Source organism: Scyliorhinus torazame, chromosome 13, assembly GCF_047496885.1.
Source record: "Scyliorhinus torazame isolate Kashiwa2021f chromosome 13, sScyTor2.1, whole genome shotgun sequence".
Lineage (NCBI taxonomy): Eukaryota > Metazoa > Chordata > Chondrichthyes > Carcharhiniformes > Scyliorhinidae > Scyliorhinus > Scyliorhinus torazame.
The window spans coordinates 225,418,380-225,432,758 of NC_092719.1; the positions used below are offsets into that span (position 1 = coordinate 225,418,380).

A 14,379-nucleotide genomic window follows, 5' to 3' on the forward strand; every position below is an offset into this window, starting at 1 on the left:
CACCCCCAAAGAACCATCCTTGTCCCGTTCATGTGTGTCCTGTGCAGCACCTTAAACTGTATGAGGCTGAGCCTCGCGCACGAAGAGGAAGAATTCACCCTCCCTAGGGCATCTGCCCACGTCCCCTCTTCGATCTCCTCTCCCAACTCCTCCTCCCACTTACCTTTCAACTCCACCACCGAGGCCTCCTCCTCCTGCATCACCTGGTAAGTTTCCGAGATCTTCCCCACTCCCACCCACCCCCGCGAGAGCACCCTGTCCTGCACTGTGTGTGGCAGTAGCCGCAGGAATTCCACCACCTGCCGTCTGGCAAACGCCCTTACCTGTAAGTACCTGAAGGTGTTCCCCGGGGGAGCCCGTACTTCTCCTCCAGCTCACCCAAGCTCGCGAACTTCCCGTCCACAAACAGGTCCCCCAACTTTCGTATCCCTGCCCTGTGCCACCCCGAAAACCCTCCACCTGTTCTTCCTGGGGCGAACCTGTGGTTCCCCTGTAATGGGGTCCACGCCGAGGCCCCAACTTCCCCCCTGTGTCGCCACCACTGCCCCCAAATTTTGAGGGCCGCCACCATCACCGGGCTCGTGGCATACCTCCTTGGAGGGAGCGGTAGCGGCGCCATTGCCAGCGCCCCCAGATTTGTACCCACACAGGACGCCGTCTCCAGCCTCTTCCATGCAACCCCCTCCCCCTCCATCACCCACTTGCGCACCATCGTCGCATTGGCGGTCCAGTAGTACCCACAGAGGTTGGGCAGCGCCAGCCCCCCCCTATCTCTACTCCGCTCCAGGAACACCCTTCTCACCCTCGGAGTCCCTCGCGCCCACACAAACCCCATTATACTCCTGTTAACCCGCCTGAAAAAAGCCTTCGGGATAAACACGGGGAGGCACTGGAACAGGAACAAAACCTTGGGAGCACCGTCATTTTGATAGACTGCACCCTACCCACCAAGGACAGCGGAAACGCGTTCCACCTCTTGAACTCCTCTTCCATTTGCTCCACCAGCCTTGCAAAGTTAAGCCTATGCAGGGCCCCCCAGCTCCTGGCCACCTGGACCCCCAAATATCTGAAGCTCCTCTCCGCCCTTTTTAGTGGGAGCTCGCCAATCCCCCTCTCCTGGTCCCCTAGCTGAACTACGAACAGCTCGCTCATCCCCATATTGAGCTTGTATCCTGAAAAGTCCCCGAATTCCCTAAGGATCCTCATTACCTCTGGCATTCCTCCCACCGGGTCCGCCACATACAGCAGCAGGTCGTCCGCATAAAGCGACACCCTATGCTCCTCCCCACCCCGCACCAACCCTCTCCAGTTCCTCGACTCTCAGTGCCATAGCCATGGGTTCAATCGCCAGTGTGAAGAGCAGTGGGGACAGGGGACACCCCTGTCTCGTCCCTCGGTGCAACCGAAAGTACTCGGACCTCCTCCTATTTCTGGCCACACTCGCCATCGGGACCTCATGCAACAGCCTAACCCACCTGACAAACCCCTCCCCAAACCCGAACCTCTTCAGCACCTCCCACAGGTATCCCCACTCTACCCTATCGAAGGCTTTCTCAGCATCTATCGCCACCACTATCTCCGCCTCCCCCTCCCTCGCCGGCATCATGATAACGTTCAGGAGCCTCCGCACATTCGTGTTCAACTGCCTCCCCTTCACAAACCCCGTCTGGTCTTCATGGATGATCTGCGGCACACAATCCCCAATCCTCGTGGCTAAGACCTTCGCCAGCACCTTGGCATCTACATTTAGCAAGGAAATCGGTCTGTGAGACCCACACTGCAGGGGATCCTTGTCCCGCTTCAGGATCAAGGAGATCAGTGCCCGGGACATCATCGGGGGTAAAGCCCCCCCTCCCTTGCCTCATTAAAGGTCCTAACTAACAGCGGGCCCAACAGGTCCATATATTTTTTATAGAACTCGACCGGGAAACCGTCCGGCCCCGGTGTCTTCCCCGCCTGCATGCTTCCTATCCCTTTGATTAGCTCCTCCAGCCCAATCGGAGCCCCCAGTCCCGCCACCAGTCCCTCTTCCACCTTTGGAAACCTCAATTGGTCCAGGAAACGGCTCATCCCTCCCTCCTCCCGTGGGGGCTCGGATCGGTACAATTCCTCGTAGAAGTCCCTGAAGACCCCATTGATGCCAACCCCACTCCGCACCACGCTCCCTCCCCTGTCCTTAACTCCCCCGATCTCCCTAGCTGCGTCCCGCTTCCGAAGCTGATGCACCAGCATCCGGCTTGCCTTTTCCCCATACTCGTAGACCGCCCCCTGGGCCTTCCTCCACTGCACCTCCGCCTTCCTGGTGGTCACCAGGTCGAATTCGGCCTGGAGGCTGCGCCTCTTCCTCAACAATCCTTCCTCAGGCTCTTCCGCATACCTCCTGTCTACCCTCACCATCTCCCTCACCAGCCTCTCCCTCTCCCCCCGCTCCCTCCGCTCCTTGTGGGCCCTAATGGAGATCAGCTCTCCCCTCACCACCGCCTTCAGCGCCTCCCATACCATCCCCACTCGGACCTCCCTGTTCACGTTGGCCTCCAAGTACCTCTCTATACTTCCTCGGACCCGCTCGCTCACCTCCTCGTCCGCCAACAGCCCCACCTCCAAGCGCCACAGCGGGCACTGGTCCCTCTCCTCCCCCATCTCCAAGTCCACCCAATGTGGGGCGTGGTCCGAAATGGCTATTGCCGAATACTCGGTATCCTCTACTCTCGCTATCAGCGCCCTACTCAAAATGAAAAAGTCGATTCGAGAATAAGCCTTATGGACATGTGAGAAGAATTAAACTTCCCTAGCCCCCGGCCTTGCAAATCTCCAAGGGTCCACCCCTCCCATTTGGTCCATAAATCCCCTCAACACTCTAGCCGCCGGCTTCCTACCCGTCCTAGACCTGGAGCGATCCAGTGCCGGATCCAACACCGTGTTAAAGTCTCCCCCCATTATCAGGCCCCCCACTTCCAAGTCTGGGATCCGACCCAACATACGCCGCATAAAACCCGCATCGTCCCAGTTCGGAGCATACACATTGACCAGTACCACCCTCTCTCCCTGCAACTTACCACTTACCATTATGTACCTACCGCCATTATCTGCCACAATGCTCGACGCCTCGAATGACACCTTCTTTCCCACCAAGATCACCACCCCCCGATTTTTGGCATCCACCCCCGAGTGAAACGCCTGACCTACCCACCCTTTCCTCAGTCTTACCTGGTCTGCCGCCTTCAGGTGTGTCTCCTGGAGCATAACCACATCCGCCCTGAGCCCCTTCAGGTGCGCGAACACACGGGCCCGCTTAACCGGCCCATTCAGTCCCCTTACATTCCAGGTTATCAGCCGGATTAGGGGGCTACCCGCCCCCCTCCCCTGCCGACTAGCCATGACCCCTCCTCGGCCAGCCATACGCCCGCACCCCACACCCGGCTCGTTCCCCACAGCGGCATACCCCCGTCTTGACCCACCCCACTCGCTCCAGCTCCTCCTTGACCTTAGCAGCAGCAACTCGATCCCCCCCCCCCCCCCCCCCACCCCCGGCTAGGACCCATCCTAGCTGGTTTACTCCCCCCATTGCACTTCCGCAAGTCAGCTGACTCCTGCTGACCCCGGCCACTCCCGCCTCCCCTTCGACTCCTCCCATTGTGTGGCACACCCTCCTCTCCCGCTCCCCATCCACAGGCTCTCGCCCTCCCCCTTCCATTCTAACCCACCCCGGTCCCGCCCCCCCAGTCTTCGGCGTGGGAAAAGAATCCCGCGCTCTCCACCTACCAGGCCCCGCCACCAACCAAAACAGTGCCCAACCCGCCCCATCCACCCTCCCCAACCCGAAAGAGAAAAACACAGAGAAAATGAAACCCAAACCCCCCCTCCCCGAACCAAAAATAGGCATAACATATCCACGCAGTCCCCAATCGCCCATCTCGACCCTCAGTCTGTGTCCAGCTTCTCGGCCTGAACAAAGGCCCACGCCTCCTCCGGAGACTCAAAATAATGGTGCCGGTCCTTGTAGGTAACCCACAGTCACGCCGGCTGCAACATGCCAAACTTCACTCCCTTCCTGTGCAGCACCACCTTCGCTCGATTGTACCCGGCCCTCCTGTTCGCCACCTCCACACACCAGTCCTGATATATCCGAACCTCCGCGTTCTCCCACCCGCTGCTCCTCTCCTTCTTGGCCCACCTGAGCACACACTCCCGATCGACGAACCGATGGAACCGCACCAGCACCGCCCGTGGACTTGTTAGCCTTGGGCCTCCTCGCCAACACTCTATGGGCCCCTTCCAGCTCCAGGGGCCCCTGGAAGGACCCCGCTCCCATCAGCGAGTTCAACATGGTGACCACATAGGCCCCCACGTCCGACCCCTCCAGCCCCTCCGGGAGGCCCAGAATCCGCAGATTCTTCCGCCTCGACCGATTCTCCATCTCCTCGAACCGCTCCTGCCATTTCTTGTGGAGCGCCTCGTCCGCCTCCACCTTTACCGCCAGGCCTAAGATCTCGTCCTCATTGTCAGAGATCTTTTGTCGAGCCTCTCGGATCGCCACCCCCTGGGCCGTCTGTGTCTCCAGCAGCTCATCAATAGAAGCCTTCATCGGCTCTAGCAGGTCCGTTTTAATCTCTCTGAGGCAGCGCTGGATACCCTCCTGTTGCTCCTCCGCCCACTGCCTCCACGCTGCCTGGTCTCCGCCCGCCGCCATTTTGTCCTTCTTCCCTCCCTTCTTCTGTTCCACCACCACCTTTTTTGTTGCCCCGCTCCTAGTTAAAGCCATATACTGACGGGGAACTATTATTAACTCCTTCCCACACCGGGAAACATCGAAAAAGTGCCCTTGGGGGCCTTGAAAAGAGCCCAAAAGTCCGTTTTTGCAGGAGCCGCCGAATGTGCGACTTAGCTCCGCATAGCCGCAACCGGAAGTCTCGAGAGGGAATCCTTTTGGCAGTGTTCGCTTCACCAATCTGCCCCAAAAGGTCTGTGGAAACTCCTGAAAAAGGTCTGAGAGTAAGTTCCAGACGAGAGCTGCCGAATACGCGACCTACTCCTCCATGGCCGCCACCGGAAGCCTCGTCCCCGCTTCTTCAGTGGCCTTGGTAGATCTGTTCACAGTTGTTCCCTCTGCTGCTAGGATTCACCTTTAATAAAGGCCCTCAAGTCAGCTTGCAGCCTTTAAGCTTGCCCTTCCCCCGCCTGCATGCTGGAAGAGGCCCCTCTCTCCCCTGCAGTTACAGCCAAATCTTTTACTGTTTCTGCCGGGTCTGGTAACCAAGAGACATACCATTCCTGGGGGACACTGTCAGGGGAATGTTGCAGTCTTCTTCCCACACCGGGAAATGTCAAACAAATGCCGTGGGGGCCCTGTAAAAGAGCCCAAAAGTCCGTTCCAAGCGGGAGCTGCCGAATATGTAACCTAGCTCAGCATAGCCGCACCCGGAGGTCAAGCTACTCTATCTTTAACATTACCGAGGCAGTTAGCCACAATCAATGGGCTTTTTACTGGAACAGCTTTTGAAATGAAAACAGGGAAAGCACTTCTTTCTCCTTCTGCCGTCCAAAGCAGTCAAACTGAAACTGAAGCCCTCTCTCACCTCACAGCCACAGCCCAATGTGTTACATGATAAGAAACAGAACCTTTCTTAAAGGGACACTCAGATGCCACTATTCCTAATTTCCCACCCATACTGTTTCCACTTCCTGATCTGAGGCCAGATCCCTTCTCACTAATGTCCTTATGTTATCATTTACTATCAGGGTGACCCCACCTCCATTTCCATTTTCTGTCATTCTGAAATATTGTGCACCCTGGAACCTTTATTGCTCACCCTTGATCACATTGTAACCATGGGCGGGATTCTCCGACCCCCAGCTGGGTCAGAGTATCGCCGGGGGTTGGCGTGAATCCCCTCCCCCGCCGGTTGCCGAATTCTCCGGCACTGGATATTCGGCGGGGCGGGAATCGCGTCGCGCCGGTTGGCGGGCCCCCCCCCGGCGATTCTCCGGGGAGGCGGAAGAGACCCCCTCCACTGCGCATGCGCGGGGATGCCGTGAGCGGCCGCTGACGCTCCCGCGCATGTGCGGCCGGCAGTTTCCCGCTAGCTGGCGGGGCAGAAATCAGTCCGGCGCGGGCCTAGCCCCTCAAGGTTAGGGCTCGGCCGCTCATGATGCGGAGGATTCCGCACCTTTGGGGCGGCGCGATGCCGGACTGATTTGCGCCGTTTTTGGCTCCGGTTGGCGGACATCGCGCCGATTGCGGAGAATCCCGCCCCTGATCTCTCCAATGGCGATTAAATCTAAATCATTTATCTTGATTTCGCACAGGGCTAAATCGCTGGCTTTGAAAGCAGACCAAGGCAGGCCAGCAGCACGGTTCAATTCCCGTAACAGCCTCCCCGAACAGGTGCCGGAATGTGGCGACTAGGGGCTTTTCACAGTAACTTCATTTGAAGCCGACTTGTGACAATAAACGATTTTCATTTCATTTCATTTCATTTCATTTCATTTGTGTCACTAGTTCATCTGTCTTATTGCAAACGTTTCTTCGCACATTGAAAGAAAGAACCTGGAATTTCAATTTCTTTACTTCAGTTCCCTGCAATGACCTTATTTGTCGATGAACAAATATTTTTTAATTAGCATCCTTTCCTGGTCCACTCTGCTTGCCATTACCCACATCACGATGCTGTTCTGGTGCCTCAACCTATCTTTTTGGATTTATAAATATCTCATGACCTGAGCTCTCAGATACCCTGTCAGATTAAAGCCTTGTCCGCAGCCCGTGTTGTACAGTCGACCAGGACTCGGGTCCCAGCCCAGTTCAGGTAACAATCCAGAGATGATTACCTCTGATGTTCTGTGTTTTAATTTAGTTCCCAGCTCCTCACATTCTCCCAGCAGAACATCATTCCAGGTTCTGCCAGTGTCATTGCTTCCTTCGCAAGATCACAACAACTGGATCCTCCCTTCCCCCTCCAGGTTCTTCTCCAGCCACGAGGAGATGCCCTTCGCCTGGCACCGGGTGAAAGGACATCTTTGGCAAACACTCCATTAGAGATTTTAACTCTTCAAATCCAGTGACATTACCCAAGACAAAGGACTCTTGTCACCTTCAATAAAGATACGCCACACGACTCCTCAGATGTGGAAATTCAAAACAAAGGTTCAGAAGCGACTGCTTTCTGGGAACAAAGGCTTCACTGGTTTGGAAACCGGGCGGTTGCTTCAAATTCACACCTTCTCCCGGCACCGATCCGGGCGGATTCTTTACTTCCTGCTGCTGGTAGCAGAGTTCCCAGCGAATCACGCGCCAGGCGAGAAACAGACCCACTCTGGTCTCCCCCCGCTGGCTGCAGTGAGCTGCCCACCCTGCGATGGTGGGACTGGGCAAATGGGTGGTTTGAACCATTTGCAGCCGATTGGCAGGCTGGTGATCTGATTCTCCACGTGTCTGTGGTGCTCCCGGCCAGGATTCACGCTGGCGTGGATTGGTGAAAGTATTAATAAGTGTGGCCCTGGTGTGGTGGACCTCACGGTGGGTCAAGGGGGTATGTATGTAATCTTGGTGCCCCCCAAATCCATCAGAGAGCCCCCACAATGCAAATCGTGCCTATTCCGACCCCCATATCACAGACCACTCCATATTAGATACTCCCTATATCAGAGACCCCTCCATATCAGAGACTGGCACTGCAGCACAGTGGTTAGCACTGTTGCTTCACAGCGCCAGGGTCCCAGGTTCGATTCCGGCTTGGGTCAGTGTCTGTGTGCAGTCTGCACGTTCTCCCCGTGTCTGCGTGGGTTTCCTCCTGGTGCTCCGGTTTCCTCCCACAAGTCCCGAGAGACGTACTTGCTAGGTGAATTGGACATTCTGAATTCTCCCTCAGTGTACACAAACAGGTGCCGGAATGTGGCGACTAGGGGCTTTTCACAGCAGCTTCATTGCAGTGTTAATGTAAGCCGCCTTATGACAATTACAATTCTTATTATTATAGTTGGAGAATTTTGTTTAATTTATATAAAAACCTGAGGCGGGATTCTCCGACTCCCCGCGGGTCGGAGAATCGGCGGGGGCTGGCGTGAATCCCGCCCCCGCCGGTTGCCGAATTCTCCGGCACTGGATATTCGGCAGGGGTGGGAATCGCGCCTCGCCGGTCGGCGGGACCCCCCCCGGCGATTCTCCGGCCCGCGATGGGCCGAAGTCCCGCTGCTGGAATGCCTGTCCCGCCGGCGAGAATCAAACCACCTCTCTTCCCGGCGGGACTAGGCGGCGCGGGCGGGCTCCAGGGCTGTGGGGGCTCTCTTTTCCCTCCGCCTCGGCCACAGTCTTCACCATGGCCGACGTGTAAGAGACACCCCTCCCCTGCGCATGCGCGGGGATGACGTCAGCGGTCGCTGACGCTCCCGTGCATGCGCGGGCTTCTGCCGCCCGGCGAAGTCCTTTCGGAAACCACTCCGGTGCGGGCCTAGCCCGTCATGGTGACTCCATCTCGCCGGGACCCCCCGCCCCGCCGGGTAGGGGAGAATCCCGGCCCTGGAATCTGCCCATGAAGCAGCCAGATTGTCAGTAAAATCACAGCTGGGTCACTAACGTCGCACCAGGGAAGGAAGCCGACCATCATTACCTGGCCTGGCCTTGATGTCACCGAGTTTTACATCGCAGAAAGAGGCCCTTTGACCTGTTGGCCATCAAGCAGCTAACTATTCCTATCCCATTTTCCCACACTCGGTCTGCAGCCTTGTCTGCTGCGGCATTTCAAATGTTCATCGAAATGCTTTCAGGTCGCGAGGTACAGACTCCCACCAACCTCTGGGTGAAAATGTTCTTCATCAAATCCTCTCCACATCTCCTCCTCGCCTTAAATCTATGACCCCTGGTTATTGGCCTCTCTACTGAGGGGAAAAGCTTCTTCCTGTCGACCCCATCAACCCCTCAGAATTTTGTGTGCCCCGATGAGATCTCCTCTCGGCCTTCTCTGACCTGGTGAGAATGGCCCCAGCCTTACCAGTCTCTCTCTGTAAGCTGAAAGCAAGGAGCTAATTCCTCTCCCTCATTTCTGTTGACAGGTTCTCGATGTGAAGAATGTGCACCTGGCTACTACGGTAACCCCTCACTACCGGGCGGGAGGTGTCTGCAGTGTCAGTGCCACAACAATATCGATGTTGGCGATCCCCAGTCGTGTGATCGACAGACCGGCCAGTGCTTGAAATGCCTATTCAACACGGAGGGGACTCACTGCGAGCACTGTCGGTTAGGATACCATGGCAACGCCTCTCGACGCAACTGCAAAAGTAAATTTTACATTTTCATATACAAGAGGCGACGTGAGGAGAATTGTTTTCACTTGGCCAGTTGTTGTGAATAAGTTGCCCCAGAGAGGGTCAAAAGGAAATTCAGTGATAAATTTCAAAAGGGAACTTGGTAAATACTGAGGAAGGCAACATTTGCACGTCTGTGGGTGATAGGCGGGGGAGTGGGTCTTATTGGGAAGTTCGACAAAGGAGCTATCAAAAACATGATAGACCAAATGGCTTCCTTGTGTGCTGTGTCACAGCCTAGAATTGTACCCAGAATGATGGTGAGTTCAATGGTGCCTCAAATTACTAATGTGCCAATCATCCAGTAACCCGTGACAACAAAGAGGTGCCCACGAGCTGAGCACTGTTGGAAAAGCAAAATACTGCAGATGCTGGGAATTGGAAACAAAAACAATAAATGCTGGAAATACCCGGCGGGTCGGGCAGTATCTGGGGAGAGGGAAACAGAGTTAACAAGTCAGTTTGTGACCTGAGGTTCTGATGCTGTCTCTCTGCTGACTATTGTCAACATTTCTTTTTACCCCATGAGTTGAGAAATGCCACAAATTCATTGAGGATTTGTTCCACTCCACTGTTCCACTCCACTCAAGAAGGCATACGGTATGCTTGCCTTCATTGGCCGGGGCATTGAGTATAAGAATTGGCAAGTCATGTTGCAGCTGTATAGAACCTTAGTTAGGCCACACTTGGAGTATAGTGTTCAATTCTGGTCGCCACACTACCAGAAGGATGTGGAGGCTTTAGAGAGGGTGCAGAAGAGATTTACCAGAATGTTGCCTGGTATGGAGGGCATTAGCATTGAGGGGCGACCTGATAGAGGTCTACAAAATTATGAGGGGCATAGACAGAGTGGATAGTCAGAGGCTTTTCCCCAGGGTAGAGGGGTCAATTACTAGGGGGCATAGGTTTAAGGTGCGAGGGGCAAGGTTTAGAGTAGATGTACGAGGCAAGTTTTTTACGCAGAGGGTAGTGGGTGCCTGGAACTCGCTACCGGAGGAGGTGGTGGAAGCAGGGACGATAGTGACATTTAAGGGGCATCTTGACAAATACATGAATAGGATGGGAATAGAGGGATACGGACCCAGGAAGTGTAGAAGATTGTAGTTTAGTCGGGCAGCATGGTCGGCACGGGCTTGGAGGGCCGAAGGGCCTGTTCCTGTGCTGTACATTCCTTTGTTCTTTGTTGTTATCATCAGCAGGGTGAGAGCTTGTCATCAACCTTCCTGTGAATTCCTGGAAATTGCTGCATTTGTATATCATTTACCCATTAAACTCACCGCGGAAAGATAGGGCAGGAACTGAACAACATAAGAGAGTTTACAATTGGATCCTCCCACTCCCACTCAGTACGGAGAACATTTAAACAGTGGAACCCCAATCTTGCAGGCTTCCCACACGTTTACCAAAGTTAAAGTTTTTACATATTTTCCTACTTTTCTCTTTTTTTCTCCCAATCAAATCTCTTTCCCTTTCTGTGAATACCCTTCCGATTATTGTCCGATTCTCATGCACACTATTTCCTGCTCTTCCATGTTTCTCTCAAACCTTAAATCCTGTTGGTTAAGGAGAGAGAGTGTTGGTTCCATGGTTCAGTGAGGTCCCTGCTGTCCTGTTGGTTAAGGAGAGAGAGTGTTGGTTCCGTGGTTCAGTGAGGTCCCTGCTGTCCTGTTGCTGTAACATTAGCTTTTCACATTTGCAACAACTTCGAGGAGAACAGAGTTGAAAAGTGAGGGTAAAAGTCGACCTCTCGGGGAATGCTCTGTGATGCCCTATTCCAGCAGATTCTGGGCCAGTGTATTTGTGACATGTGACTAATTGTAAAATATAAGTTTTATGGTTGGTCAAATGAATTGAAGATTGCCGTGAACGTCATTGCTTTCACTAAATAGTGTTTTGTTGCTTGTCACAGAGTGTACGTGCAATCACCTGGGCACCAGACGTGACCAATGCCCATCAATGGATGAGTGTGCATGCGATCGAACCACAGGGCAATGCTCCTGTCTGCCCAACGTGATGGGCCAGAATTGCAATCGGTGTGCTCCACACTACTGGAACCTGGACAGTGGGTCAGGGTGTGTGCCTTGTAGGTGTGCCAACATCAATTCCTTTGTGTCCAACTGCAATGAGGTGAGTCGGGAGAAGAAGTTATAGTTGCTGCAAAAATGTAAATTCAGACTCAGCGAACTGAGCTGATAGACCATTGCCAGAGCTATAGCCTGTCCGTTTGGGGATTATTCCATCCAGTTTAATGCCCCAGGGTTGCCTCTGAGTTAGTCGATCGTAGGTTCAGTCAGAAGGTCATGAATCCAAGTCCCAATCCAGGACTTGAGCACAAAATCCAGGCTGCACTTCAGTGCAGTACTCCAGGCTGCACTCCGGTGCAGTACTCCAGTGCAGTACTCCAGGCTGCACTCCAGTGCAGTACTCCAGGCTGCACTCCAGTGCAATACTCCAGTGCAGTACTCCAGGCTGCACTCCAGTGCAGTACTCCAGTGTAGTACTCCAGTGCAGTACTCCAGGTTGCACTCCAGTGCAGTACTCCAGTGCAGTACTCCAGGCTGCACTCCAGTGCAGTACTCCAGGCTGCACTCCAGTGCAGTACTCCAGGCTGCACTCCGGTGCAGTGCTCCAGGCTGCACTCCGGTGCAGTACTCCAGTGCAGTACTTCAGGCTGCACTCCAGTGCAGTACTCCACTGCAGTACTCCAGGCTGCACTCCAGTGCAGTACTCCAGTGCAGTACTCCAGGCTGCACTCCAGTGCAGTACTCCAGGCTGTACTCCAGACTGCACTCCAGTGCAGTACCCCAGGCTGCACTCCAGTGCAGTACTCCAGGCTGCACTCCAGTGCAGTACTCCAGTGCAGTACTCCAGACTGCACTCCGGTGCAGTACTCCAGTGCAGTACTCCAGGCTGCACTCCAGGCTGCACTCCAGTGCAGTACTCCAGTGCCGTACTCCAGACTGCACTCCGGTGCAGTACTCCAGTGCAGTACTCCAGGCTGCACTCCAGGCTGCACTCCAGTGCAGTACTCCAGTGCAGCACTCCAATGCAGTACTCCAGTGCAGGACTCCAGGCTGCACCCCAGTGCAGTACTCCAGGCTGCACTCCAGTGCAGTGCTCCAGGCTGCACTCCAGTGCAGTACTCCAGTGCAGTACTTCAGGCTGCACTCCAGACTGCACTCCAGTGCAGTACTCCACTGCAGTACTCCAGGCTGCACTCCAGTGCAGTACTCCAGTGCTGTACTCAAGGCTGCACTCCAGTGCAGTACTCCAGGCTGTACTCCAGACTGCACTCCAGTGCAGTACTCCAGGCTGCACTCCAGTGTAGTACTCCAGGCTGCACTCCAGTGCAGTACTCCAGTGCAGTACTCCAGGCTGCACTCCAGGCTGCACTCCGGTGCAGTACTCCAGGCTGCAGTCTGGTGCAGTACTCCAGGCTGCACTCCGGTATAGTACTCCAGTGCAGTACTCCGGTGCAGTACTCCAGGCTGCACTCCAGTGCAGTACTCCAGTGCAGTACTCCAGGCTGTACTCCAGACTGCACTCCAGTGCAGTACTCCAGGCTGCACTCCAGTGTAGTACTCCAGGCTGCACTCCAGTGCAGTACTCCAGTGCAGTACTCCAGGCTGCACTCCAGTGCAGTACTCCAGGCTGCACTCCAGTGCAATACTCCAGACTGCACTCCAGTGCAGTACTCCAGGCTGCACTCCAGTGCAGTACTCCAGGCTGCACTCCAGTGCAGTACTTCAGGCTGCACTCCAGACTGCACTCCAGTGCAGTACTCCAGGCTGCACTCCAGTGCAGTACTCCAGGCCGCACACCAGTGCAGTACTCCAGTGCAGTACTCCAGGCTGCACTCCAGTGCAGTACGCCAGTGCAGCACTCCAATGCAGTACTCCAGTGCAGTAGTCCAGGCTGCACTCCAGTGCAGTACTCCAGGCTGCACTCCAGTGCAGTACTTCAGGCTGCACTCTAGTGCAGTACTCCACTGCAGTACTCCAGGCTGCACTCCAGTGCATTACTCCAGTGCAGTACTCCAGGCTGCACTCCAGTGCAGTACTCCAGGCTGTACTCCAGACTGCACTCCAGTGCAGTACTCCAGTGCAGTACTCCAGGCTGCACTCCAGTGCAGTACTCCAGGCTGTACTCCAGACTGGACTCCAGTGCAGTACTCCAGGCTGCACTCCAGTGCAGTACTCCAGTGCAGTACTCCAGACTGCACTCGGGTGCAGTACTCCAGGCTGAAGTCCGGTGCAGTACTCCAGGCTGCACTCCGGTATAGTACTCCAGTGCAGTACTCCGGTGCAGTACTCCAGGCTGCACTCCAGTGCAGTACTCCAGGCTGTACTCCAGACTGCACTCCAGTGCAGTACTCCAGGCTGCACTCCAGTGCAGTACTCCAGGCTGCACTCCAGCGCAGTACTCCAGTGCAGTCCTCCAGGCTGCACTCCAGGCTGCACTCCAGTGCAGTACTCCAGGCTGCACTCCAGGCTGCACTCCAGTGCAGTACTCCAGGCTGTACTCCAGACTGCACTCCAGTGCAGTACTCCAGTGCAGTACTCCAGTGCAGTACTCCAGGCTGCACTCCAGGCTGCACTCCAGTGCAGTACTCCAGGCTGAAGTCCGGTGCAGTACTCCAGGCTGCACTCTGGTATTGTACTCCAGTGCAGTACTCCACTGCAGTACTCCAGGCTGCACTCCAGTGCAGTACTCCAGGCTGCACTCCAGTGCAGTACTCCAGGCTGCACTCCAGTGCAGTACTCCAGGCTGTACTCCAGACTGCACTCCAGTGCAGTACTCCAGGCTGCACTCCAGTGCAGTACTCCAGGCTGCACTCCGGTGCAGTACTCCAGGCTGCACTGCAGTGCAGTACTCCAGGCTGCACTCCGGTGCAGTACTCCAGGCTGCACTCCCGTGCAGTACTCCAGGCTGCAGTCCGGTGCTGTACTCCAGGCTGCACTCCGGTACATTACTCCAGTGCAGTACTCCAGGGGCAGCACGGTAGCCTTGTGGATAGCACAATTGCTTCACAGCTCCAGGGTCCCAGGTTCGATTGCGTCTTTCGTCACTGTTTGAGCG

The 14,379-nt window shown here is 55.4% G+C and overlaps 1 protein-coding gene across 1 annotated transcript in view; it reads left to right on the forward strand.

The window, feature by feature from the left end:
* LOC140388644 (laminin subunit beta-2-like) overlaps window positions 1–14,379 on the forward strand; it is a 305,667-nt gene that overhangs the window by 227,906 nt on the left and 63,382 nt on the right. Inside the window, 2 exon segments of the mRNA XM_072473108.1 lie at window positions 9,049–9,273; window positions 11,210–11,427. Coding sequence (XP_072329209.1) covers window positions 9,049–9,273; window positions 11,210–11,427 — 443 coding nt within the window.